The sequence below is a fragment of the Phyllobates terribilis genome, unplaced genomic scaffold (assembly GCF_046119375.1).
Source record: "Phyllobates terribilis strain yellow unplaced genomic scaffold, ASM4611937v1 Scaffold_4__5_contigs__length_816908805, whole genome shotgun sequence".
Classification (NCBI taxonomy): domain Eukaryota; kingdom Metazoa; phylum Chordata; class Amphibia; order Anura; family Dendrobatidae; genus Phyllobates; species Phyllobates terribilis.
The window spans coordinates 743,986,204-744,013,246 of record NW_027362764.1 but is presented as its reverse complement, the minus strand read 5'-3'; the positions used below and the strand labels follow the sequence as shown (position 1 = coordinate 744,013,246).

Genomic DNA, 27,043 nt, shown 5'->3' with positions numbered 1-27,043 from the left:
GTGTCTTGCTTCGCTCCGTCCTGGCTGCCGGCAGATCGCGGTACACTGAATGACCTGCCGTCACATGACTATGACGTCAGCGCAGGTCCTTCAGTCCATCGTGAGCTGCCGGCAAGTGAAGACGAGTGCACCGCGGGCCGTCAGAAGGTAAATATAATATTTATTTTTTATTTTATTCTTTTTTTTACAGGTTCTATGGTACCCGGGTCCAGAGGAGAGTCTCCTGTCCTCCAGACCCGGGTACAATCCACACATTGAAATGCATGGAATCCGCATGTACAGATCCAGTGATGCGTAATCCATGCGTTTCAATGCAAGTCAGTGGCGGCGAAAACACCGCGCTTCCGCAAAATAATTGGTAGTGCTGCGTTTTTTTCCGCAATGATAATCCGCAGCGGAAATCTCCGCAGCATATGCACAGCACATGCTGATTATCATTGGGGGACATGGCAGACCTTCTACCAAGCATTTTTTAAGCGTTTCTGCAGTGATTTTGCCGCTGCGGAAACACTTAAAAAACGCATCGTGGGCACACAGCCTTAAAGTTCCATGCTTTCATATAACCATGTATCTCTATGGAATGAATGAAACCGATGCAACTTATGATAGTTTTGGAATCTCGGTCAAATCCAAATAGTAAGTCAGGTCTGCTGAAATTTTTTTTATATACAATACCAAACAAAAAGTCACATTCCGAATGAGGCCATCGTAGGCTGTATAAACGGTGAAAACACTATCAAGTATATAAAAAATTACAGATATTTACACTAAGTATTTGAAAAGGACAAATCAGATCTGTGTGATAATTATACATGGAAAAAAATGGAATGATATTTTTGATTGTAGCACAACCTAAAATGAGAATGAAAAAAAGGATTGGAGAAATTTTATGTCTTACCTTCCTCTGGGACATTGTTCTCACTTTCACCCTTACGATTTCGACCAGATTTTTTCTTCTTCTCCAAAGTTTTGACTACAAGTAAAATGGACATAAAGAATAAGTATTGCTGAAAGTCTTCATCTGCAAAAGCCTTAGAGTGGTAGAGATCTGTGATAGGACGTTCTTACATTTCTGGGGGGCCCTGCTGTACCTACACCTCTGATATCATACATAGGAGCCAGGCTGCCTTTAGATCATTGCTTTTAAGAAAATGTTATTCACAATCTTCTACAACCCATGGGGATGTGTGGACTGCAGAACCAAGACTGATTATCAAACGTGGGTTTATTCATTTTGGAAACACAAAGGCAAGGGGACGATATTATTACAATGTACAAATATACAAATGGGCCGTACAGAAATCTCTCTACATCTAAGCCTGTACTATGACAATTTACATTCCTATATATACAGTAGAGTAAAGAAGGTTTAATCATCATCACAGGTGGCAATTCTTTACTGTATAAGCAGTGAGACTATGGATTCTTTACTGTATGAGCAGTGAGACTATGGATTCTTTACTGTATAAGCAGTGAGACTATGGATTCTTTACTGTATGAGCAGTGAGACTACGGATTCTTTACTGTATAAGCAGTGAGACTATGGATTCTTTACTGTATGAGCAGTGAGACTATGGATTCTTTACTGTATGAGCAGTGAGACTATGGATTCTTTACTGTATGAGCAGTGAGACTATGGATTCTTTACCATAAGAGCAGTGAGACTATGGATTCATTACTGTGTGAGCAGTGAGACTATGGATTCTTTACTGTATGAGCATTGAGACTATGGATTCTTTACTGTATGACCATTGAGACTATGGATTCTTTACTGTATGAGCAGTGAGACTATGGATTCTTTACTGTATGAGCAGTGAGACTATGGATTCTTTACTGTATGAGCAGTGAGACTATGGATTCTTTACTGTATGAGCATTGAGAGTATGGATTCTTTACTGCATGAGCATTGAGACTATGGATTCTTTACTGTATGAGCAGTGAGACTATGGATTCTTTACTGTATGGGCATTGAGACTATGGATTCTTTACCGTATGAGCAGTGAGGCTATGGATTCTTTACTGTATGAGCAGTGAGACTATGGATTCTTTACTGTATTAGCAGTGAGACTATGGATTCTTTACTGTATGAGCAGTGAGACTATGGATTCTTTACTGTATGAGCAGTGAGACTATGGATTCTTTACTGTATAAGCAGTGAGACTATGGATTCTTTACTGTATAAGCAGTGAGACTATGGATTCTTTACTGTATGAGCAGTGAGACTATGGATTCTTTACTGTATGAGCAGTGAGACTATGGATTCCTTACTGTATAAGCAGTGAGACTATGGATTCTTTGCTGTATGAGCAGTGAGACTACGGATTCTTTACTGTATGAGCAGTGAGACTATGGATTCATTACTGTGTGAGCAGTGAGACTATGGATTCTTTACTGTATGAGCATTGAGACTATGGATTCTTTACTGTATGACCATTGAGACTATGGATTCTTTACTGTATGAGCAGTGAGACTATGGATTCTTTACTGTATGAGCAGTGAGACTATGGATTCTTTACTGTATGAGCAGTGAGACTATGGATTCTTTACTGTATGAGCATTGAGAGTATGGATTCTTTACTGCATGAGCATTGAGACTATGGATTCTTTACTGTATGAGCAGTGAGACTATGGATTCTTTACCGTATGGGCATTGAGACTATGGATTCTTTACCGTATGAGCAGTGAGGCTATGGATTCTTTACTGTATGAGCAGTGAGACTATGGATTCTTTACTGTATTAGCAGTGAGACTATGGATTCTTTACTGTATGAGCAGTGAGACTATGGATTCTTTACTGTATAAGCAGTGAGACTATGGATTCTTTACTGTATAAGCAGTGAGACTATGGATTCTTTACTGTATGAGCAGTGAGACTATGGATTCTTTACTGTATGAGCAGTGAGACTATGGATTCTTTACTGTATAAGCAGTGAGACTATGGATTCTTTGCTGTATGAGCAGTGAGACTACGGATTCTTTACTGTATGAGCAGTGAGACTATGGATTCATTACTGTGTGAGCAGTGAGACTATGGATTCTTTACTGTATGAGCATTGAGACTATGGATTCTTTACTGTATGACCATTGAGACTATGGATTCTTTACTGTATGAGCAGTGAGACTATGGATTCTTTACTGTATGAGCAGTGAGACTATGGATTCTTTACTGTATGAGCAGTGAGACTATGGATTCTTTACTGTATGAGCATTGAGAGTATGGATTCTTTACTGCATGAGCATTGAGACTATGGATTCTTTACTGTATGAGCAGTGAGACTATGGATTCTTTACTGTATGGGCATTGAGACTATGGATTCTTTACCGTATGAGCAGTGAGGCTATGGATTCTTTACTGTATGAGCAGTGAGACTATGGATTCTTTACTGTATTAGCAGTGAGACTATGGATTCTTTACTGCATGAGCAGTGAGACTATGGATTCTTTACTGTAAGAACAGTGAGACTATGGATTCTTTACGGTATGAGCAGTGAGACTATGGATTCTTTACTGTATGAGCAGTGAGACTATGGATTCTTTACCGTATAAGCAGTGAGACTATGGATTCTTTACTGTATGAGCAGTGAGACTATGGATTCTTTACTGTATGAGCAGTGAGACTATGGATTCTTTACTGTATAAGCAGTGAGACTATGGATTCTTTACTGTATAAGCAGTGAGACTATGGATTCTTTACTGTATGAGCAGTGAGACTATGGATTCTTTACTGTATGAGCAGTGAGACTATGGATTCTTTACTGTATGAGCAGTGAGACTATGGATTCTTTACTGTATAAGCAGTGAGACTATGGATTCTTTGCTGTATGAGCAGTGAGACTACGGATTCTTTACTGTATGAGCAGTGAGACTATGGATTCATTACTGTGTGAGCAGTGAGACTATGGATTCTTTACTGTATGAGCATTGAGACTATGGATTCTTTACTGTATGACCATTGAGACTATGGATTCTTTACTGTATGAGCAGTGAGACTATGGATTCTTTACTGTATGAGCAGTGAGACTATGGATTCTTTACTGTATGAGCATTGAGAGTATGGATTCTTTACTGCATGAGCATTGAGACTATGGATTCTTTACTGTATGAGCAGTGAGACTATGGATTCTTTACTGTATGGGCATTGAGACTATGGATTCTTTACCGTATGAGCAGTGAGGCTATGGATTCTTTACTGTATGAGCAGTGAGACTATGGATTCTTTACTGTATTAGCAGTGAGACTATGGATTCTTTACTGCATGAGCAGTGAGACTATGGATTCTTTACTGTAAGAACAGTGAGACTATGGATTCTTTACGGTATGAGCAGTGAGACTATGGATTCTTTACTGTATGAGCAGTGAGACTATGGATTCTTTACCGTATAAGCAGTGAGACTATGGATTCTTTACTGTATGAGCAGTGAGACTATGGATTCTTTACTGTATGAGCAGTGAGACTATGGATTCTTTACTGTATGAGCAGTTAGAATATAGATATGTTACTGTACGAGCAGTGAGACTATGGATTCTTTACTGTAAGAACAGTGAGACTATGGATTCTTTACTGTAAGAACAGTGAGACTATGGATCCTTTACTGTACGAGCAGTGAGACTATGGATTCTTTACTGTATGAGCAGTGAGACTATGGATTCTTTACTGTATGAGCAGTGAGACTACGGATTCTTTGCTGTATGAGCAGTGAGACTATGGATTCTTGACTGTATGAGCAGTGAGACTATGGATTCTTTGCTGTATGAGCAGTGAGACTATGGATTCTTGACTGTATGAGCAGTGAGACTATGGATTCTTTACTGTATGAGCAGTGAGACTATGGATTATTTACTGCGCGAGCAGTGAGACTATGAATCCTTTACTGTTCGAACAGTGAGACTATACACCAAAAATGCCTACATACACATTACACACATATATCCTACACACATTACACATGTATACTGTACATTTACATTACATACATATAATGTACAGCAACATTGCACACATTATGAAGGCTCTCAGCACTTTCTCCCTCTAATACTTCATTCTGTCCCACTAGAGCTACTGCCTGGATCAAGTTACAACAACCAGAAAGAAGTTCTGGCTGCTGTAACTTGAAGGAATGCATTCCTACCTAACATTTCCACAGAAAAGTGATTGAACTTCAGGGGTCCAATACTTTCCCATTTCTGCAATCAGTCACGGTTACCTACTTCTAAATTCTCCTCGTATTGGCACGCTTTCATCATCTTCATTAAATGCAATGACCTGCACGGCATAACTGCGCTCAGGATCAAGTCTCTGAACAACTGCTCGGGTCGCTGTGCTTTGAAGATTTAGTTGATTGGTTTTCCCACCTGAACATAAGAAGACATTAAGTCAGAAATCTGTCATCAAGCTGAAATAATGAAAGTACAGCCTCACTGTATCTGCTAACATAGCACAGTACGGTGACTCCTATGGTCACCATCAAAGGAACGGCACAAAGTGATAGTGACTGCACAACTAGGACCATTTTCTGCTAACAATAAAATATATTGATGAACTTTTATTACAAAATACATTTATTATAAAATGTTTTGAAGAGCAATTCAAGTTAACATTAAACTTCTATGATATGTCCATGGGGGCAGTATTATACGACGTATATTGTACATAGGGGCAGTATTATAGGAGTTATATTCTTGTATATAGGGACAGTATTATAGTAGTTATATTCATGTACATAGGGAGCAGTATTACAGTAGTTATATTCTTGTACATAGGAGCAGTATTATAGTAGTTATATTCTTGTACATAGGAGCAGTATTATAGTAGTTATATTCTTGTACATAGGGGCAGTATTATAGTAGTTATATTCATGTACATAGGGAGCAGTATTACAGTAGTTATATTCTTGTACATAGGAGCAGTATTATAGTAGTTATATTCTTGTATATAGGGGCAGTATTATAGCAGTTATATTCTTGTACATAGGGGGCAGTATTATAGTAGTTATATTATTGTACACAGGGGGCAGTATTATAGTAGTTATATTCTTGTACATAGGAGCAGTATTATAGTAGTAATATTCTTGTACATAGGGGGCAGTATTATAGTAGTTATATTCATGTACATAGGGGGCAGTATTATAGTAGTTATATTCTTGTACATAGGAGCAGTGTTATAGTAGTTATATTCTTGTACATAGGAGCAGTATTATAGTAGTTATATTCTTGTACATAGGAGCAGTATTAAAGTAGTTATATGCTTGTATATAGGGGACAGTATTATAGTAGTTATATTCTTGTACACAGGGGCAGTATTATAGTAGTTATATTCTTGTACATAGGGGGCAGTATTATAGTAGTTATATTCTTGTACATAGGGGGCAGTATTATAGTAGTTATATTCTTGTACATAGGGGCAGTATTATAGGAGTTATATTCTTGTATATAGGGACAGTATTATAGTAGTTATATTCTTGTACATAGGAGCAGTATTATAGTAGTTATATTCTTGTACATAGGAGCAGTATTATAGTAGTTATATTCTTGTACATAGGGGCAGTATTATAGTAGTTATATTCATGTACATAGGGAGCAGTATTACAGTAGTTATATTCTTGTACATAGGAGCAGTATTATAGTAGTTATATTCTTGTATATAGGGGCAGTATTATAGCAGTTATATTCTTGTACATAGGGGGCAGTATTATAGTAGTTATATTATTGTACACAGGGGGCAGTATTATAGTAGTTATATTCTTGTACATAGGAGCAGTATTATAGTAGTAATATTCTTGTACATAGGGGGCAGTATTATAGTAGTTATATTCATGTACATAAGAGCAGTATTATAGTAGTTATATTCTTGTACATAGGAGCAGTGTTATAGTAGTTATATTCTTGTACATAGGAGCAGTATTATAGTAGTTATATTCTTGTACATAGGAGCAGTATTAAAGTAGTTATATGCTTGTATATAGGGGACAGTATTATAGTAGTTATATTCTTGTACACAGGGGCAGTATTATAGTAGTTATATTCTTGTACATAGGGGGCAGTATTATAGTAGTTATATTCTTGTACATAGGGGGCAGTATTATAGTAGTTCTATTCTTGTACATAGGAGCTGTATTATAGCAGTTATATTCTTGTATATAGGAGCAGTATTATAGTAGTTATTCTTGTATATAGGAGCAGTATTATAGTAGCTATATTCTTGTACATAGGGAGCAGTATTATAGTAGTTATATTCTTGTACATAGGGGGCAGTATTATAGTAGTTATATTCTTGTACATAGGGAGCAGTATTATAGTAGTTATATTCTTATACATAGGGGCAGTATTATAGTAGTTATATTCTTGTACATAGGGGCAGTATTATAGTAGTTATATTCTTGTACATAGGGAGCAGTATTATAGTAGTTATATTCTTGTACATAGGGGGCAGTATTATAGTAGTTCTATTCTTGTCCATAGGAGAGGATAGACGTGTGCTTGTGAGCTCTCAGTAGGGTGGAGGCTTCTGACCCAGGTGGAGGGGAGGGGAGCTGGGCTGATTATCCAGGGAAACCCCCTGGTCTGGAGTCGGGCCTGCAGCATGTATCTGATGGTAATGGAAAGCTGGAGATGGTGGCTGGTGAGTCTTCTAAACCTGCTTGTTATGTTGGAGGATTAAATGCTAAAGTTACAAGGCAAAGTATATTTAAGCTGGAATTGCATATCAGCAAACTAAAAGAAGAAATTAAGAAAGAGACTGATCCTAAGGTAAAACTGATGAAGTGTGAGTGTCTGGATGATTGCAGCCGAGAGCTGGTGATCAGGAAAGAAAAACTGGAGAAAGGTTTATACTCTGTGCCCAGAAAGGAGACTTGGGCTAAATAGAAAAAGAAAGAATCCAGAGCCCAGACTGTGAGCAGAAAACGCTTCATAGGGAATAAGGACATAAAATATAAAACTGTGTACAGCATTGTGGAGCAAGGAAGCCCAGTGAGAAGTGCTGCACTGATATCAGGGGCACAATGTGAGGGGTCCGAGACACCAGAAAGTGCTGGGAATGCTGCAGAGGAAAGTGTGCCAGCAAACGAGGGGTTAACTGCAGTGACCTCTGTATGCAGCAATGAAGTGAGCACAGCTCCTGAGAGTGATAAAGAAAGTGCCCCCTGTACTGATACTGTGAGTGAGACCCCGCTCACTGGTGCTAGCAAATGTCTGTCTGCAACAGAAAGTACAAACGTTATAATGGACTCTGAACCCTCCATGTCAGTGAATGGAGACAATACTGTGCAACAGTCAGGGGTGATGGACTCTATGTAATGTACTGTATGTCAGCGGATGGAGACCACATTGTTCCACAAACAGTAGTGGATCTGGGTGTTGTTGCAGCACAGTCAGTTGTCAGTAATCATGGAGCTAGAGAGAGCTCCAGCACTGATCCACCTGCGGCTGGGGAAAGCTCCAGCACTGATCCACCTGCGGCTGGGGAAAGCTACAGCAATTCTCCACCTGCGGCTGGGGAAAGCTACAGCACTGATCCACCTGCGGCTGGGGAAAGCTCCAGCAGTGATCCACCTGCGGCAGGGGAAAGCTCCAGCACTGACCCACCTGCGGCTGGGGAAAGCTACAGTACTGATACACCTGCGGCTGGGGAAAGCTCCAGCACTGATCCACCTGCGGCTGGGGAAAGCTACAGCACTGATCCACCTGCGGCTGGGGAAAGCTCCAGCAGTGATCCATCTGCTGACCATCAGTTCAGGAGACTGTTCTCCAATGTCACCAGACCAGTGAACCCCTCACCTCAGAGGAGGAACGCAGTCAGGATAAAATACACAAGACCAGAGGAGAACATCCCATCCAGAATTTACATTGGGAAAGTTCTCCTGAAATAGTTCATGAAGTTCAATGCGTCTGAGGTCTACGCTCTGATCCATATCCCATCCAGCAGGATCTATGACATCAGCTTTAAGCTCCAGTGCGATCTGGATTTGTTCTGGAATATTTATAATGACACCAGAGAAGATAAGATCTGGGATCACCTCCATTGTATCCAGATGTTTAAGCCACAGGAGATAACAGCCAATGTCCTGTTCCAGTCTGAGGTGGTGGCGCTGGCGGATCTGCAGCACTGGCTGAACCGGCAATGCATAGTGAGAAGTCATCCTGACAAGATCTATGATGAGGGGCAGATATGGAATGGAGGCTATACAGTGAAAATCCAGCTTATACAAGAGAGCGGTGTGACCAGACACCTGCCGCACTCCTTCTACCTAGGTTCAGAGAGGGGGATATGCTACTACCCTGGTCAGCCACGTCTGTGCCATAGATGTGGGGGCCGGCACCTCGCCATAAACTGCTCCCATATCACGTGCTCATTATGTGGACAGTTCGGTCATACAAAGGACAAATGCACGGGACCTGTCATCTGTAATCTGTGCTCAGAACCAGGGCATACGTTCCGGGATTGCCGGCATGCTGAACACAATAAATATAATAGCCAGACCTCCTCAAAAGTTAATCAAGAAGATGTCACCAGAGGTTCTGATGTTGTCCCAGAAACCGGTATGGATGAGGATAGAAGTGACAGTATCAGTGAACCTGCTCCAGAGTCTCATGTACTAACGGATGCTGCACTACTAGGACCACCAGCCACTGAAGAACCACCTAAAGGCCCACCAGCCACTAAAGAAAGACCTAAACCGCCATCAGCTACTATAGTAAGACCTAAGCTTTGATCAGCCACTAAAGTAAGGACTAAAATGCCAGTTGTTAAAGAGAGGTCTAAGGTGTCCAGAAAGCCTGTCACCAAACCAACCAAGCATCAGCCCAGTACATCTGTGGAAGCAGTTAGTCCGCCTGCACTGTCCAATGTGGATGAGGAAGGCTTTGTGACCGTAAAAAGAAAAATGCATCTGTGGATCCCACCAGAAAAGTCACAACAGTACAGAAAACCTCTGAGCCTCCAGTGCTGGCGATAAGTCCTGGACGTTACAATGTGCTGGGAGAAGACCAAGATGAAGAGTCACAAATGGAGCAAAGTCCTTCATGCGTCCTAGAAAATGTCTCTGATGAGGGGGATCCTGACCCTCCCATGTCCACAGAGAGATGGGGTACTACAGGTGACAGCAGTGGAAGGAGGAAGAAGACCAAAAAGTCTAAGTGATCAGGATGCGGCTGAGAATAAGCTCCATTAATGTGAACAGTGTGAGAACTGGGAGCCGGCGGCAGGCGATTTACCAGCGTTTGTCTGACGAGAGATCTGACGTCTTCTCCTTGCAGGAGACGTATCTGAAGAGCAATGCTCATGTGTATGCAGCCAAGAGAGACTGGAGACTTGGGCCGTCATACTGGTCCTTCTGTCTGGAGAGAAATGACGGTGTGGGGGTCCTCTTTAATACCATGAATATCCAGGTGGACAGAGTCCTGGAGATATGTCCGGGCCGCTGTCTGATGCTGGACTTTACATTGGACTCCATCCATTATAGAGCGATAAACATTTATGCTCCACAGACCAGGAAAGAGCGGAGGGAACTATTTGATCACATGAAACCATATTGCTTTACATCTAAAGTATTTATATTGTGTGGGGACTTTAATAATGTGTCCTGTAATGTGGACAGATCCAGCAGTCATAAGCAACTAAGATATGGTGAGACGTTCCTTAATAATATAGTCCAGCAGGCCCACCTAGAAGACCCCTATGGGTCTCATCATACCAGTAAGACGTACACTTACCATAAGGGTGGTAATGCCAGTAGGATAGACCAGGTGTATATAAAGAGGGAGGTGAGATGTTCTCAGTACAGAATCAGCCCCCTGGAATATTCGGACCATTGTATGGTGAGTGTGACGCTGGATCTGGCCCAAGCTGTGGTCTGTGGAAAGGGGTACTGGAAGGTGAACAGCTCCGTGGTCCAAGATCCACGGTTCAGAGAGGCTTTCACCACATTCTATAATGAGCGTAGGACCACCCAATGTATGTGTGATGACACAGCTGAGTGGTGGAAGATCATAAAGAGTGACATCAAGCAGTTTATTATACGAGCAGCCAGGAGACGTAGTAATATGTAGCATATGAGATACACAGGCCTGAAACTGCACCTCAGCCGGCTATACAGCAGGATGAATGGTGGTGAGGAGGTGGACGGACGGAGCGTCAGCCATATAAAGCAGCGGATGAGGGAGCTGCAGTACGATCGCCTCAAGTCTCTCAAGGCGGAGGGACAGTTTGATAGTTGGGGCGTCCATAACCCAGATCCCTTTATTGCCTGTAAGAACAGGGTCAGTAAGAAGCTGATCACTGGCTTGTTAGATGAGAATGGGGTGGAGCAGGCAGACCAGGAGAAAGTCCACAGGATCATTGGTGATTATTATAGAGATCTGTATAAAGGGGCTCATATTGATAAGGATGACATTAAAGCCTATCTGAAGGGGGTGTTCCTACCAACGTTAGACCTGGTGCAGGCAGATAGTATGGCCGATCCCATAACTGAGGATGAGGTGAAGAGGAGCATTGACTCATTAAAGGCCAACAAGAGCCCAGGACTGGACGGCCTGACCAGCGAGTTTTACAAAGAGTTCAGTGACTTGTTGGCTCCGGACCTGGTGCAGGTCTATAATGATTGCCTCTCTGCAGGAAAGCTCCTACAATCCCAGTATAGCTCTGTTCTGGTTCTCCTGGCAAAGAAGGGAAATCTAAAAGATATAAAGAACTGGCGTCCATTGTCTTTGCTAAACACTGATTATAAAATCCTGGCCAAGATCTTGTATTATCGGCTGAGTGAGGTGGCGGGTGAGCTGATCATCGCCAACCAGACGTGTGGTGTGAAGGGTCGGACGATAGAGGACTCATTGCTGCTGGTGAGAGAAGCTGTGACGTACATTAAGCAGCACAATGTGGGGGCGTATATTGTGGGCTTAGACCAGAGTAAAGCCTTTGATAGAGTCCATCATGACTACCTGTACCAGGTGTTGTTACACTATGGCCTCCCGGTGCGGTTTGTGCAGTGGCTACAGGTTCTATATAAGGAGGCTGTAAGCCTGCCGCTGATTAATGGTCACTTGGCCGAGCCCTTCAGGATCATGTCAGGGGTGAGGCAGGGCTGTCCTCTCAGCCCATTGTTGTATGTCTTTAGTCTGGATCCTTTCCTCAGAAAAGTGCAGGATCATAGAGGTTTCACAGGGCTGAGGTGTTGCCTGCAGAGTACAGTGGAGGATGTAAAGTTCTGCGCCTATGCGGATGACGTGTCGGTGGTGGTGTCTTCTAGAGAAGACTGTGCGGCTCTACAGCAGGAGATGACAGCCTTCTCCAATGTGTCTAACTCCTCTGTGAACATGGAGAAGAGCGAGGCGTTGTGGTTGGGGGGTGACAGTGATGTCTTCTCTGTGCCCTTCAGAATAGTTCAGAATAGTTCAGAATCAGATAAAGATTTTGGGAGTAGTCTTTGGAGCTGTAGATGATGGGAAGGTGAACTGGGAGGAGAAGCTGGTGGTGTGTGAGCAGAAGGTGCAGAGCTGAAGACACTGGAAGCTGACGTATCTGGAGAAGGTCCACCTGCTGAAGACCTTCCTGCTCCCGCTCTTCCTCTATATCAGTCTGGTGTTCCCGGTGCCCGATGTGTTACTCCCCAGACTTACCAATGTTTTCTTTCACTTCTTGTGGGGTAACAGAGTGAATGTGGTCAGGAGAAACATTGTCTATCTCCCCCATAAGGAGGGTGGTCTCTCCATGCCCTGTCCTGAGCTCTTCTTTAATCTCATGTTTCTTATGAAGAATTTTTAATTTTGTAAGAATTTAGAGAAGACGCCATGGTCTTGTTTATTTAAGGGCCAGATCCAGCACCTTGTATCCATGTGGTCGGTAGGGGACGCCATCAAGAGAATCTCAGGCCGACTAAAGAATAATGTTTCTTGGTATGGTGTCCATGTAATAAGTAAGGTCGTTAGATGGAGGATCCTGTATGAGGACGTCAGGCAGCTCAGTAGGAAGGAGCTGTATAAGAACGTGCTGTCATCTCACTTTAGTGTCCATGTACAACTGAGGGGCACCCCAAGTCTAGATGTAAAACAGGCTGCAAAAAAAGTCCTAGATCCCAGAGTCCCCCCTCATATGAGAGACATGGCGTGGCTGGGGCTCCATGGTAAGATGTACGTCAGAGACAACCTACAGTGCAGGAATGTATCAGACAGATCCTGTCCTAGAGAAGAGTGTTCCCATATACAGGAGACCATGGAACATCTGCTGCTAGAGTGTCCTCATATACAGGAGACCATGAAGCATCTGCTGCTAGAGTCTCCTTTCAGTATGCAGGTATGGGAGTCTGTGTCCTTGTCCTTAAAGTTACCGCACCTGGTGGTACAGTCGTATGGTCAACTGCTGTACGGACACTTCCAGCCTGAGCTCAGGGCGTATAACCGAAGCTCACTATAAATAATAAATGTGGTGACCATCTATCATCTGTGGTGTGCACGGTGCTGCCTGCTCATCAATAAGGAGGTCCTGTCCTGTGATACTGTCAGGTATAAGATCCTGGAAAGTCTCAAGTCAGTGTATAAGAAAGATATAAAGATTGATTCAGGTAATGTGAACTGGAGGAACATTCATGTAGTGATGTAACAACACAGTATTTATTTTCTTTAGTATTTATTATTTTGTGATTTTAATGTAATTATTCTGTAATATTTGGTTGTCAGTTTTAAATAAAAAGATCATTATAGTAGTTATATTCTTGTATATAGTGACAGTACTATAGTAGTTATATTCTTATATATAGGGGCAGTATTATAGTAGTTATATTCTTATATATAGGGGCAGTATTATAGTAGTTATATTCTTGTACATAGGGGTATTATTATAGTAGTTATATTCTTGTACATAGGGGGCAGTATTATAGTAGTTATATTCTTGTACATAGGGGGCAGTATTATAGTAGTTATATTCTTGTACATAGTGGGCAGTATTATAGTAGTTATATTCTTGAACATAGGGGCAGTATTATAGTAGTTATATTCTTATACATAGGGAGCAGTATTATAGTAATATTCTTGTACATAGGAGCAGTATGATAGTAGTTATATTCTTGTACATAGAGGGCAGTATTATAGTAGTTATATTCTTGTACATTGGGTCAGTATTATAGTAGCTATATTCTTGTACATAGGAGCAGTATTATAGTAGTTATATTCTTGTACATAGAGGGCAGTATGATAGTAGTTATATTCTTGTACATAGGGGCAGTATTATATTAGTTATATTCTTGTACATAGGGGCAGTATTATAGTAGTTATATTCTTGTACATAGGAGCAGTATTATAGTAATATTCTTGTACATAGGAGCAGTATGATAGTAGTTATATTCTTGTACATAGGGGCAATATTATAGTAGTTATATTCTTGTACATAGGAGCAGTATTATAGTAATTATATTATTGTACATAGAAGACAGAATCATGCTTATATTCTTTCAACAAAGCTTCCACGTCTGATGTTTTAATGGCTCTAGACCTTTTTTTTCTCTCAAAGGAATTTGAGTGGGCTTTAGTACCTAGCACTTTGGGTAGCGGCCATCTATGTGAGGGATTTAGACTGAAGGCCAACCAGAGAAAATTATTTTACTTTAGCCATCCACCCAACTGCTGAAGTTTTTGCTTGCACTTGGTTATCCATTTACTTCTGCAACAATCACTTTTATTTTCTGCCTTATGATAGCATGTAAAATGGTCTTTAAAATAGGAAATAGTTCCAGACATCTACGTAATGATTTCCTTTCTGCCCACAGACTGACATTGTGCTCTATCAGGACTCTACATTCTCTTCTGCTTTGTGATCGCAATATAGAAGTTCTGACGTCTCCTCGGATGCTTTGTGTTCGGAGTGAACGATGACAGTGAATATTGTGACCAGACAGGAATAAACTGGTGTATTGTTCCCATCATATGTCAGCTGCCTATGAAATGAGACAAGACTTTTTGGGAACAATCTACTATTGTGTCTCAGACACCAAACATGTTTTCACGGACACAGATCCATCTAATAACAGAGGCAGATAGCTAAAGTGCAATGTAATGTGACAACGTCAAAAAATATGGGGATTATAGAAATGTACAGATCCTCTAGATCATTTGTCATCAGTCAGACCCATATCTGACCGCTGGATCGTTTGGTGAATTCCCTCATCTCATTGGCTTAATTTATTGTTGCTGGATCATCCAGACTGAGGAATGTTCTGTCCCCAGACCTGACTGTAGTCAGCAGATAAGTCTGCACAGGAGCATCCCGCACACTACGTAGGACGTGAAGTCAGATGCTCTTTGTATAAATGTTGTCAAAGTCATCTTTGAGTTTTTAGTTGTTTTTTTTCAACTAAATTGGAATAAATAAATAGATAAATAGATATAGATATATAGATAGATAGATAAGACACAGTGGGGATCATAGGTATTTGAAACACTGACGATTTTGCAAGTTTTCCCACCTATAAAAAATTGAGAGGTCTGTAGTTTTTATCATAGGGACACTTCAACTGTGAGAGACAGAAGCTTAAAAAAAAGAAAAACACCCCCAAATAATGAGGTTTCCCCCACCATGCTTCACGGTTGGGACTATGTTCTTGGGGTGGTACTCATCCTTTTTTTTCCTCCAAACATGGCGAGTGGAGTTGATACCTAAAAGTTTTATTTTGGTCTCATCTCACCACATGACCTTCTCCCGTGCCTCCTCTGCATCATCCAGATGGTCATTGGCAAACTTCAAACGGCCTGGACTTGTGCTGGTGTGAGCAGGGGACCTTTCTTGACCTGCAAGATTTTAATCCATGACAGTGTAGTGTGTTACTAACGATAATATTTGAGACTGTGGTCCTAGCTCTCTTCAGGTCCTCCCGTGTAGTTCTGGGCTGATTCCTGTCCTTTCTCAGAATCCTCCTTGCCCCACGAGGCAAGATCTTACATGGAGCTCCAGACCGAGGAAGATTGACAGTCATCTTGTGTTTCTTCTATTTTCTAATAATTGTGACAACAGTTGTTGCCTCATCACCAAACTGCTTGCCTATTGTCCTGTAGCCCATGCCAGCCTCTTGCAGGTCTACAATTTTGTCCCTGGTGTCCTTAGACAGCTATTTGGTATTGACCATGGTGGAGAGGTTGGAGTGTGATTGATTGAGTGTGTGGACAGGTGTCTTTTATACAGGTAACAAGTTCAAAGAGGTGCAATTAATACAGGTAATGAGTGCAGAGTAGGAGGGCTTCTTAAAGAAAAACTAACAGGTCTGTGAGAGACAGAATTCTTGCTGCTTGGTAGGTGATCAAATACTTATTTCATGCAATAAAATGCAAATTAATTATGTAAAAATCATACAATGTGATTTTCTGGTTTTTAGTTTTACATTCTGTCTCTCACAGGTGAAGTGCACCTACGATAAAAATTCCAGACCTCTCCATTCTTTGTAGGTGGGAAAACTTGCAAAATCGTCAGTGTATAAAATACTTATTTTCCCAATGTACATATGAGATAAATAGATATAAGATATTGATAAATAGATATTAGATAGATAATAGACAGATAAATAGATAGATAGATAGATAGATAGATAGATGATAGATATGGGATAGATAGATAGATAGATAGAGAAATAGATAGATAGATGATAGATATGGGATAGATAGATAGATAGATGATAGATAATAAATAGATAATAGATAGATAGATAGATAATAGATAGATAATAGATAATAGATAGATAGATAATAGATAGATAGATAGATAATAGATAGATAGATAGATATGGGATAGATAGATAGATAGATAGATAGATAGATAGATAGATAATAGATAGATAGATATGGGATAGATAGATAGATAGATAGATAGATAGATAGATAGATGATAGATAATAGATAGATAATAGATAGATAGATAGATAATAGATAGATATGGGATAGATAGATAGATAGATAGATAGATAGATAGATAGATACAGTGCAGGTAGATAAATAGATAATAAATAGATAATAGATAGATGACTATGACTAATTGTTGATCTCACATTACACCACAATTTACCTGATTTTGGGGTCACCAGGAGTTTATAGCCTTTAATTTTATCTTTGGAGGCCTTCCATGAAATCTGTACACTATCCTGCGCTACTACATGGAACCTTAATTTTGTTGGTTGGGTCACTGCAAAAGTAGAAAGAAACAAAAGTTAATAAAGCAGATGGAGATGATCTTCTATAGAAACACCACCGGTTACTATCTGGAAACCAACATGGATTACATCCCGCATGACATACCACTGACAATTCCCCTAAATTAGGACAAGACAATTCATGTTAGAGGTTAGAACATTAGTCAACGACACCGAGAAAACACAGACGGATGGGTTGTGTCAGAACTTTACATTTTTTGATGAAAAAACACTTTAAACCTTTCAATAGTAGAGAGGTTTTCAGCCTAATTTACATATGTTATCCAGGAATATTCAGCTAAAAGATTTTAGATATTTGTTTATCTTTTGGTCGTTTTGTATCGAAAAAAAAAAAAAAAAAATATATATATATATATATATATATATATATATTACCCCTTAGACCTCTGAACTTATAAAGTCAGTATTCACTTTTTTCATTTAATCTTTAAAAACTTTGTTTATTTCCTATAAATTCAATGAATGAAAAAAAAAAATATATATATATATATATATATATATTTTTTTTTTTCATTCAATGAATTTATAGGAAATAAACAAAATTTTTAAAGATTAAATTAAAAAAGTGAATACTGACTTTATAAGTTCAGAGGTCTAAGGGGTAATGTTTCACCTGAGAGTGACATACCGGCTCCAGCATGCCAAGGTAAGGAGGCTTATTCGCAATGCTCCTCTGGGAAATTTAATATGCAAATTGCCTCTTCAGAGAGAAAAAGGACTTGAACTCTATAGCGCCACCTATTGGAAGCAGCAATCCTACAAGTCACAAACGACCCTTTAACGAGTCATGCAATATGACTTAGGATAAAAGCCAAATTGAGATTCTGATCTGGCTATTATCCTAAGTCATACTTGTTAAAGGGTTGATTGTGACTTGTAGGATGCTGCTTCCAATAGGTGGCGCTATAGAGCACAAGTCCTCTTTCCCTCTGAAAAGGCAATTTGCATTTATAAAGTTAGAAATGTTAATTTTTTTATTTTTTTTCCAGACTTCACATAGTTGTTGGTCAATGTCTCATTCAACCAAGAACTATTCCTCTTGACTCCCATGCACGCTCAGCTTGGGAGCGAGTACACGTGTTCTAAATGGGGTGAGGGGAGTAAGCTGCTGCCAGACACCTGCTGCTTATCTTCCCCCATAAAGGATCTGTATGTTGTAATCCAACTGCCCGATTCGTCTCTCCCCAGACAACTGCCATCGGGGTAGTCAGACGGCACTCATATATATGAGATGTGTCAACCAGTCCTGCTGAAATGGTCGAATTTGACAGACATTAATATGTATGACCAGCTTAAAGGGGTTGTCTGGTGGAAAGAATTAATCACCTAAACACAGGATGGGTGATAATTTATAGATTGGTAGGGGTCCGAACGCCCTGGGACCCGCACCGATCGCCAGAACAGGACACTCATCACTGTACGGGCAGGTGCAGTCAAGCGTATTTGCTGTCCAAGTGCAACCCGACAAAACATCGGACAGCACTCGGACCAATGATAGTCTATGTGGCCGTACAGATATTTTCCTCAGACAGAGACTGTCCTAGGGAAAATCGCAGCATGCCCAAGTGTGATCCAATATTTGGATCGCCCTCAGCCATGTCAATCAATGAGAGCGTGGGAAACATCGGACTGCTCTCGGATGACATCTGATTGCTGTCTAATTTCCATGCACTCAAAGATTTGGAGACATTTTTTTCTCCATCTTCTCCTCATCCGAGAGAATTGTACCACACTATGATCACAGTTTGATCAGTGTTATTTTCATAATCGCCTGATTCTCTCGGATGAGAGAGCCTATGGCTTTCTGCACCGGCCCTTAGAATGGAGGAAAGTGCGTATGCTCACCACCACTCCATTTCTTCTCAATAGGACTTCCCGGAAGTCCCCTTAGACAGTGAATGAAGCAGCGGTTGAGCATACGCTCTGTCCTTCATTCTAACAGTAACAAAAGGGTCCTGTTCTGGAGATCGGTGGGGTTTCAGCAGTCGAACCCCCAACAATTTATACGTTTTTCTCTTTCCAATAGTTTGGTGATAACTTCTTTTCACCGGGCAGCCCCTTTAAAGGTGTTATTCTGTAACTGCCAACATGGTGCCCTTCCGCCATGTGCTAAGTGTCAACAGGCATTGTGCACATCCGGCAGGTTGCAAGAAGAGGTGCCCGATACCTGGGACTTGTAGCAAAGTTTATAAGGTTTCCCCCTCCCCCCCTGACATTTTACTCCCCCTCACACCCTTTTATGACCCTTGGGCCAATTCTTCATTTTATTGAATGCAGCTACTCAGGAGAGTGGAAACCACCACGGATTCAACAGTAAAGGGGATGGGACCAATCTGGACTACGCCCATTCTCTCTGAGGGTCCCATGGTTTGCAAGCACTTGGAGGGGTCAATACTTGTGCTCCTGTCATAGACCCTCATACTCAAGGTTACAATATTAGAACATTTGTCATTTTCATGGTGAGTTGTTACCGATTATCACTATATTTTAACACTTATCGGCTGCAATAAGACTCTATTAGGAATTAATTAGGTACTTTAATAAGTGAGTAACTTCTTTTTGGAGTTGTAGATTTCGGGCAAGATGGAACAGGAATTTGGAGCAGGGCTGAAGCTCAGGTGAGACGTACGCTTCCTTCCTAGCATTTAATGTATTCAGATACAGAGAACGCTGGCGGGAATATTCCATTATTAATAGCTCCAAGGCTACATATCTATCGCACGGCCTATGTTAATGAACCTACATACTTTTCATTCTTTATCTGCAAGATCAAACAAATGTATGGACACACTGCTCGCACTTTCTAGTAAAAAAATTCTACTTGAAAAATGGCAAAAATTTTCCAGAAATATATACAAAGTAATATATAAAGTCAATGTAAACCCTTCAACATCATTCTGGATTATTTTTTTTTATTTAAATAAATGCAAAATTATACAATTTTTAATTTCTTAATACAGCTGTCGGAGCTTCATCGTAGCGTTAAAGGGATTTTCTGGGATTATAATATTGCGTGATGGAAACATAGCTTGTACGGCTGAAAAGACAGTTCAGCCTCTTTTACTGCTATGTTGATCCCAAAAAGGCATCCAGGCCCAAAATATCAACCTATCAGCTGAGAGAAGGGTCCATGGAGCTCAAGCAGAGACTGTGAGTCACAGCGCCGTGTATGTGGTAGTGACTGTGAATGGTATTGCAGCTTAGACCCATTCTGAGCTGCGGTACCAAAAACAGCCACTAGCAATACAGCATGTTAAAAACGGAAAGCAAACCGGCTGCACATGGGTGTCATCCGTGTGCTGTCCATGACCTTCACAGACTCAGACTTGTATGGGCACATTGAGATGTTAGTTTTTCATGTACATTGGGTCCGGAAAGTATTCAGACCCCTTTACATTTTTCACTCTTTGTTTCATTGCAGCCATTTGGTAAATTCTAAAAAGTTCATTTTTTTCTCATTAAACTATACTCTGCACCCCATCTTGACGGAAAAAAAATAGAAATGTAGAAATTTATTAAAAAAGAAAAACTGAAATATCACATGGTCATAAGTATTCAGACCCTTTGCTCAGTATTGAGTAGAAGCCCCCTTTTGAGCTAGTACAGCCATGAGTCTTCTTGGGAATGATGCAACAAGTTTTTCACACCTGGATTTGGGGATCCTCTGCCATTCTTCCTTGCAGATCCTCTCCAGTTCCGTCAGGTTGGATGGTGAACGTTGGTGGACAGCCATTTTCAGGTCTCTCCAGAGATGCTCAATTGGGTTTAGGTCAGGGCTCTGGCTGGGCCAGTCAAGAATGGTCACAGAGTTGTTCTGAAGCCACTCCTTTGTCTGAGGTCCAGAGCACTCTGGAAGAGGTTTTCATCCAGGATATCTCTGTATTTGACCGCATTCATATTTCCTTCCATTGCAACTGTAGCACCCCGAGGACTCGGCTGCTACAGGGGTATTGCACCTCGAACCAGAGGTGCGGTATTCCACTCCCGGGTAAGGATGGAGTGTGGAACGGGGCTCAGTTAGCTGCATACACTACACTCACCCCATTTCCGGGGGACAGATCAACGGTACTCCCACCAGATAGATGTGCAGGTACGACAGCGTCTGTCCCTGGCTGGAGTGGGGAGGGGGGAGGAATATCCCAGTGGTGTAGGAGCAGACAGGGGAGGGACTCTGGGCATAGGTAGGAGCCCATTGGGTGCTGGTCACCTGGGCTCGGGTGTCAGAAGGGAGTATAAAAGGTGGGCACCATGATAGAACGGAGGAGAGGTGCAGAGGAGTGCAGTCTGAGAGAGTTCAGCCAGAGAGGGCTGACAGGGAGCTGTGGCTCAGTCCGGGCCCAGCTCCAGAGCCAGGCCTGAAGTGGAGGCCTGAAGCAGAGAGAGAGAGAGAGAAGTAAGAGGAAGAAGGAACATAAACACCAGGAAAGGCCCAGAGACGCAAGAAAAGAGGGAACCCTAAGATCCCACGGAATAACGGGTGAAGGGTTGGCAGAACAGGGTGCCGGATCCCAAACTGGTGGAGGCCAATTATCCTTAGCCAGGAACCGGAGGTCATGGTCAAGTCTTGGCGCGACCCCTCACCATATCCACCAGGAAGGCATACCGTATAGGGTCAGGGAAACCGGGAAAGGCTTCGCCACCAGAAGGCCCGAGGGAGCCGGACAAAGGTGGGTCCCTGGTGGGGACGGCCAGTAGGAAGGAAGAGAGGGGAGCTCTGGACCACGCTCTGGAATTGCCTGGGAGTTGGCCGAGTCCCTGACCTGGTGGACGCAGCATGACTCGGGCGGTCTTGACTGCGCACAAGGGACCTGATAAAGAACTGTGAGTAAAGCATTGAAAACTGCAGCTGTACGTCTCACTGATTCCTTGTCGCATTAGCACTATTAGGACGGGGACTACTATAACATCACTACCATCATCCCCGCTTCGCCTGCTGCCCTGGGGCCATACCCCTCCCGTTGGGGGTTATACTATCCACGCTGCACACCCGTACCACCGGCCTCAGCGGTCTGCTCTGCAGCGGCGGCTTCATAGCCGCAATCAACGGGTGGCGTAGTCGAACAATATAACATCTTATTCTAAGTTCTGCCACTTGGTTTGACACCCTGGGCACGGACCGGGTCACCGCCACGAGGACTACTACCCCTATCAGATCCGGCTCCGGGTATTCCCCGCATGCGCAACGCTGCACAACATGGCCCAGGGGGTGCGTCACAACCAGTCGTCATGTCCCTGCAGCTGAAAACACCCCCATAGCATGATGCTTCCACCACCATGTTTCACTGTTGGGATTGTATTGGGCAGGTGATGAGCAGTGCCTGGTTTTCTCCACACATACCGCTTAGAATTATCACCAAAAAGTTCTACCTTCATCTCATCAGACCAGAGAATCTTACTTCTCATAGTCTGGGAGTCCTTCATGTGTTTTTGAGCAAACTCTATGCGGGCTTTCATATGTCTTGCACTGATGAGAGGCTTCCGTCGGGCCACTGCCATAAAGGCCCGACAGGTGGAGGGCTGCAGTGATAGTTGACTTTGTGGAACTTTCTCCCATCTCCCTACTGTATCTCTGGAGCTCAGCCACAGTGATCTTGGGGTTCTTCTTTACCTCTCTCACCAAGGCTCTTCTCTGAATACTTTCCGTACCCACTGTACGTTTTCAATACTTGTTTTTCATCGATAGTACACGTTCCTATTATAGTCTATGGGGCTGTTCCCATGTGTCATTTTGTAGACCATAGACCAAGTGTCCACAAAAATCACAGAGACATATCCGTTTTGATCGGAGTCACTGCTATGGATCCATGAAAATCACAGATAGACCACAGATGCCACCCATGTGCCACCTGTGTGCTCTTCATCTTTAACATTCTAAGAGTGTGTACACACCACGCCTTTTTTCAGGTAGGTCCGCTCTGTAACGCGTCTGAAAAAGTGCTAAAAAAACTCTATAGAATGAACATATGTATTTCTATATAAAAATGACTTGCTGTTCTTATGTTCAGTCTTTTGAGTGTCTTTTGAGCGGATTTTGAGAATATTCAGGTTTCCAAATAAGGCATTTTTTGCTCTGAAGACACTTTAAACTTAATGATACAAGTCAATGGAAAAGCTCTAAAGACGATCAGGAGTCTTATCAGCGTCTTGCCATTTTTACTTGAAAAATTGCTAGCGGCTTCTTCATTGTTGAATGGAGATTACAAAAATAATAAAATAAACGAAAAATCTGGAAAATGTCGCAAAAATACTGGCTGAAAAAATTGTCAAGAAAGCGCTTAGAAAATTACCAAAAAAAATGCTAAAAGTTATGGTTTGGGAAAAATAAATGCCGGAATTTCCTGAAGCGTTTTTCAATTGAAAATGATGCCATGTGCACATAATCTAAGGAGAAGGAGAAGCTTTGAAATTTTGGCTTTACAGTATGCTGTAATAATGAGCTCTAAGCTGAAGTTTTTTTTTACCCTTTGGGGCAATAATTTCACAATTTTTATAATCAGAAATAAGACTTGTGCAGTTGTCACTCGACTATAGGAAAAGCAGCTATCGGAGCCACTCAAATTTGTATTCTGTATCCATATTTTTTTGATTATTTAAGAAGTACATTAAGTTAAAAAAAGTATTTTTTTTCTTCCAGAAACAGTTCCATCTTTGTCTAAGAGTTGTATGTGGTATTAAAGCCTCAGCCCCTTTAATAGGGGTCTTGCTATTAATTACCCAATAAATACGTCCGGTGATTTCAGCCTGTCCTCTAGTGATGACATCACATCAATTATTCAAGTGACCACTGCAGCCAATCACTGGCCATTGCGGTCATGTGTGCATGTACTCCATATAACTGCTGAGACCTGAGATTGTCATGAATAATCGATGGACGTCATCACTGCTGGACAGGTAGGGACCACCAGAGCTGGAACGCTGAGGTTTTAAGGGGTAAATGTGACGATACAGCTGATAATCTTAATAAGCCAGACGTTTAGATTTGTTAATCCAAGAGAAATACACTATTATTTTTATGTTGACTTCTATTGGTCTATAGAACAATGAATGTTTGATAATTATGTTGATTAACCTTTGTGGACCCTGTGGCTTATTGACTCACAAGACAGGAGGACAAACTAAGAAAATTCATTAAATGCTCAAACAATGAGACATGAGGCTGCCCTTTCCCCCCAACCTGTGGATGTGTACTTAAAATGGACATACGCCCACGGAAAAGCCCGGTCTTCACAGTAAGTAATAGATTTTCCTTTATTTTATAACAATAAATACCCTTTTAAGTTAATTGGTCTGAGCTGCAATACCAGACACAACCTATAGTCAAAGGAGGTGCTGTTTCTGAATATAGAAACAAGACTTTCTTGTAATGTAGTGGAAGTTATAGTATTAAAATGTCATATATTGATGAGCTGAATTTTTTATCTACATATAAACAATCATCTAAACCATTATATATCTAAAATTACCTAAACAGCAATAAACTAAACAACAATAACAACAAGGAAACAACCATCACCACAAAGAACAAAAAGTTACCCAATACCCCTCACAGATGACACCGTCCAACTGTCTAAACAAGGAAAGACGTATTTTGCCAACACTTTATATGCTACCGTAGATTTTGGAGTATATGTGCCAACACCGTCACAAAACTAGTGTTCTGAATTAAACCGAAAAATATAAAAAATAAAAGTATAAGTAGATGAGAAAAGGAACAAAACTACAATTTTTATATTTATGTTGAGTCATTTTTATTAACAATTTATGTTTAAAATGATATCTATATTTTTTACTGTTTTTTTTTTACCACAACTAGTTATGTGAATTGGCACACACACAAAAAAACACAAAAAAACACACAAACAACTAAGACATAAATCTACACGAAAAATAAAACTGGGATCACCCTGCTGAGTCACCAACCTGTGTGGATTGTCCTTTTTATGTCAGTGGGAACCTAGTGGAATAAAAACTAATTTCTTATGGTTAACTTAAAAAAAAAGGTTATAAAAAATAAATAAATGACAAATAAAAATAAAATATTTAAAATAATGAATACATTTGAATTCATAATAAAATTAAAAGGAAATAAAATAAATAATAAATGATATAAAAACGCTCTTTGCCAACTCCTGAAAATAGAACAAACACAGCACTCAGTGCATCGGATAAGATTAATAGATTTGTTGAAAAATAGTGATCGGTCCGCGGCGCGATCCCTTCAGCATTTTAGATGTTTTAGGACATTCACTTTGAAGTAAAAACAAAGGTATTTCACATCATGTCCCAACTTGAAGACCAGTTGTCCAGATGGCTCCCTACTTTCTTGTAGGAAGTTAAGTGTAAATAAAAGAATATACGCAACTTACAATTTTAATAAAAAAAAGCATTTAAGACACCTATAATAAAACAACAAGCAAGTTTCTCAAAAAATACTATTACACTAAATGTGAAAAATAGCTTTTATCCATCGCCTGTTTAAGAAAAAGTTTTTTAAATTACACTTTTTTTTTTATTCCAGCACATTGTATGGAAAAATACATGGGTGCAAGATAAGATAAGATAATTAAAATGACACCTAAAAATAAAAAAAATATATAAATATAAAAAATACATATATATATATATATATATATATATATATGCATACAGTATGTATATATATATATATATATATATATATATATATATATATATATATACATACAATAGACTTCATTTGTAGAATATAAAAACATCTTTCATGTTTTCTTATCAAGGTTATTAAAAAGAGCTTTTCATCTGTTTGCTCGTAAAAAGAAGATTGATGGCCTTTACAGCTGCTGCCTGACACTGAGTAGTATGGTTATCGCATGCTTAAATCTACAAAGATGCTTTAGATAACAAAATGAAAGTTTATGTTTTGTGGAATTTCTTACAGAAATAATTCAAAGAAAACTGTTTTTAACGACAAAAAATTGTGTGAAAAGTAATGGTGACAAAAATATCTTATAGACAGACCCATCAATGCCATAAGTGAGGTATGGCCATGAACTGATAAGTGGTAGAACTAATATAGAAATGTACTATTTAGATAGATACCGTATTTTGCGGATTATAAGATGCACCGGTTTATAAGATGCACCCCAAATTTTGGGGAAGAGAATAGGAAAAACATTTTTTTTTATAAACCGGTGCCTGTTATAATCAGCTTACTTTGGGGGCCGAGGCGTTGGTGGAGCAGGGTCCCATGTGGCATAGTCGAGGCAGAACAGGGTGTTCGGAGGCAGGAGACGGGAGATCGCTGCTCCCGGAAGCTGCTGCCTTCCGGCAGAGGCAGGAGTCGGAAGATGGCTGCTGGCCCCATGCTTGTAGTAGGTGTTCGGTGGTGCCCCCGCATCTTCCATACTTGGCCGCTGGAGGCGGTGCAGGCTCAGATTGAGATCTTGGCACCAAGACCACAATTGCGCATGCACCGCCTCCGGCGGCCATTTTCCTGGAGACTGCCGCATAGGAAAGTATGGAAGGTGCGGCGCTCCGGCTTTTACAAAATGTCGGCAGAGCCCCCGCACCACCAAACACCTACATGGGGCTCACAGCCATCTTCCGACTCTTGCCTCTTCCGGAGGGCAGAAGCTTCTGGCAGCAACGATCTCCCGGCAGCAGCAATCTCCCAGCAGCAGCGATCTCCTGGCAGCAGCGACCCTGGGACCCTGCTCCACCAACACCGGTAAGCGCGTTAGGCTTATACAGTTTGGATTATAAGACGCACCCTCATTTTACCCCCAAATTTGGGGGGAAAAAAGTGCGTCTTATAATCCAAAAAATATGATAGATAGATATGGAATAGATTGATACATAGATAGAAAAAAAAGAAACTAAAGCAG

The 27,043-nt window shown here is 41.0% G+C and overlaps 1 protein-coding gene across 2 annotated transcripts in view; it reads right to left on the bottom strand.

Annotated features, from left to right (window-relative positions):
* The window catches only part of COL14A1 (collagen type XIV alpha 1 chain), a 202,448-nt gene that overhangs the window by 145,350 nt on the left and 30,055 nt on the right, over nucleotides 1–27,043 (bottom strand). For both annotated transcript variants that reach the window (XM_073679829.1, XM_073679830.1), the window contains exons 3-5: nucleotides 17,036–17,152; nucleotides 5,209–5,352; nucleotides 899–973 (exon numbers count right to left, since the gene is read on the bottom strand). In XM_073679829.1, coding sequence (XP_073535930.1) covers nucleotides 899–973; nucleotides 5,209–5,352; nucleotides 17,036–17,152 — 336 coding nt within the window. The remainder of the gene's footprint in view (nucleotides 1–898; nucleotides 974–5,208; nucleotides 5,353–17,035; nucleotides 17,153–27,043) is intronic.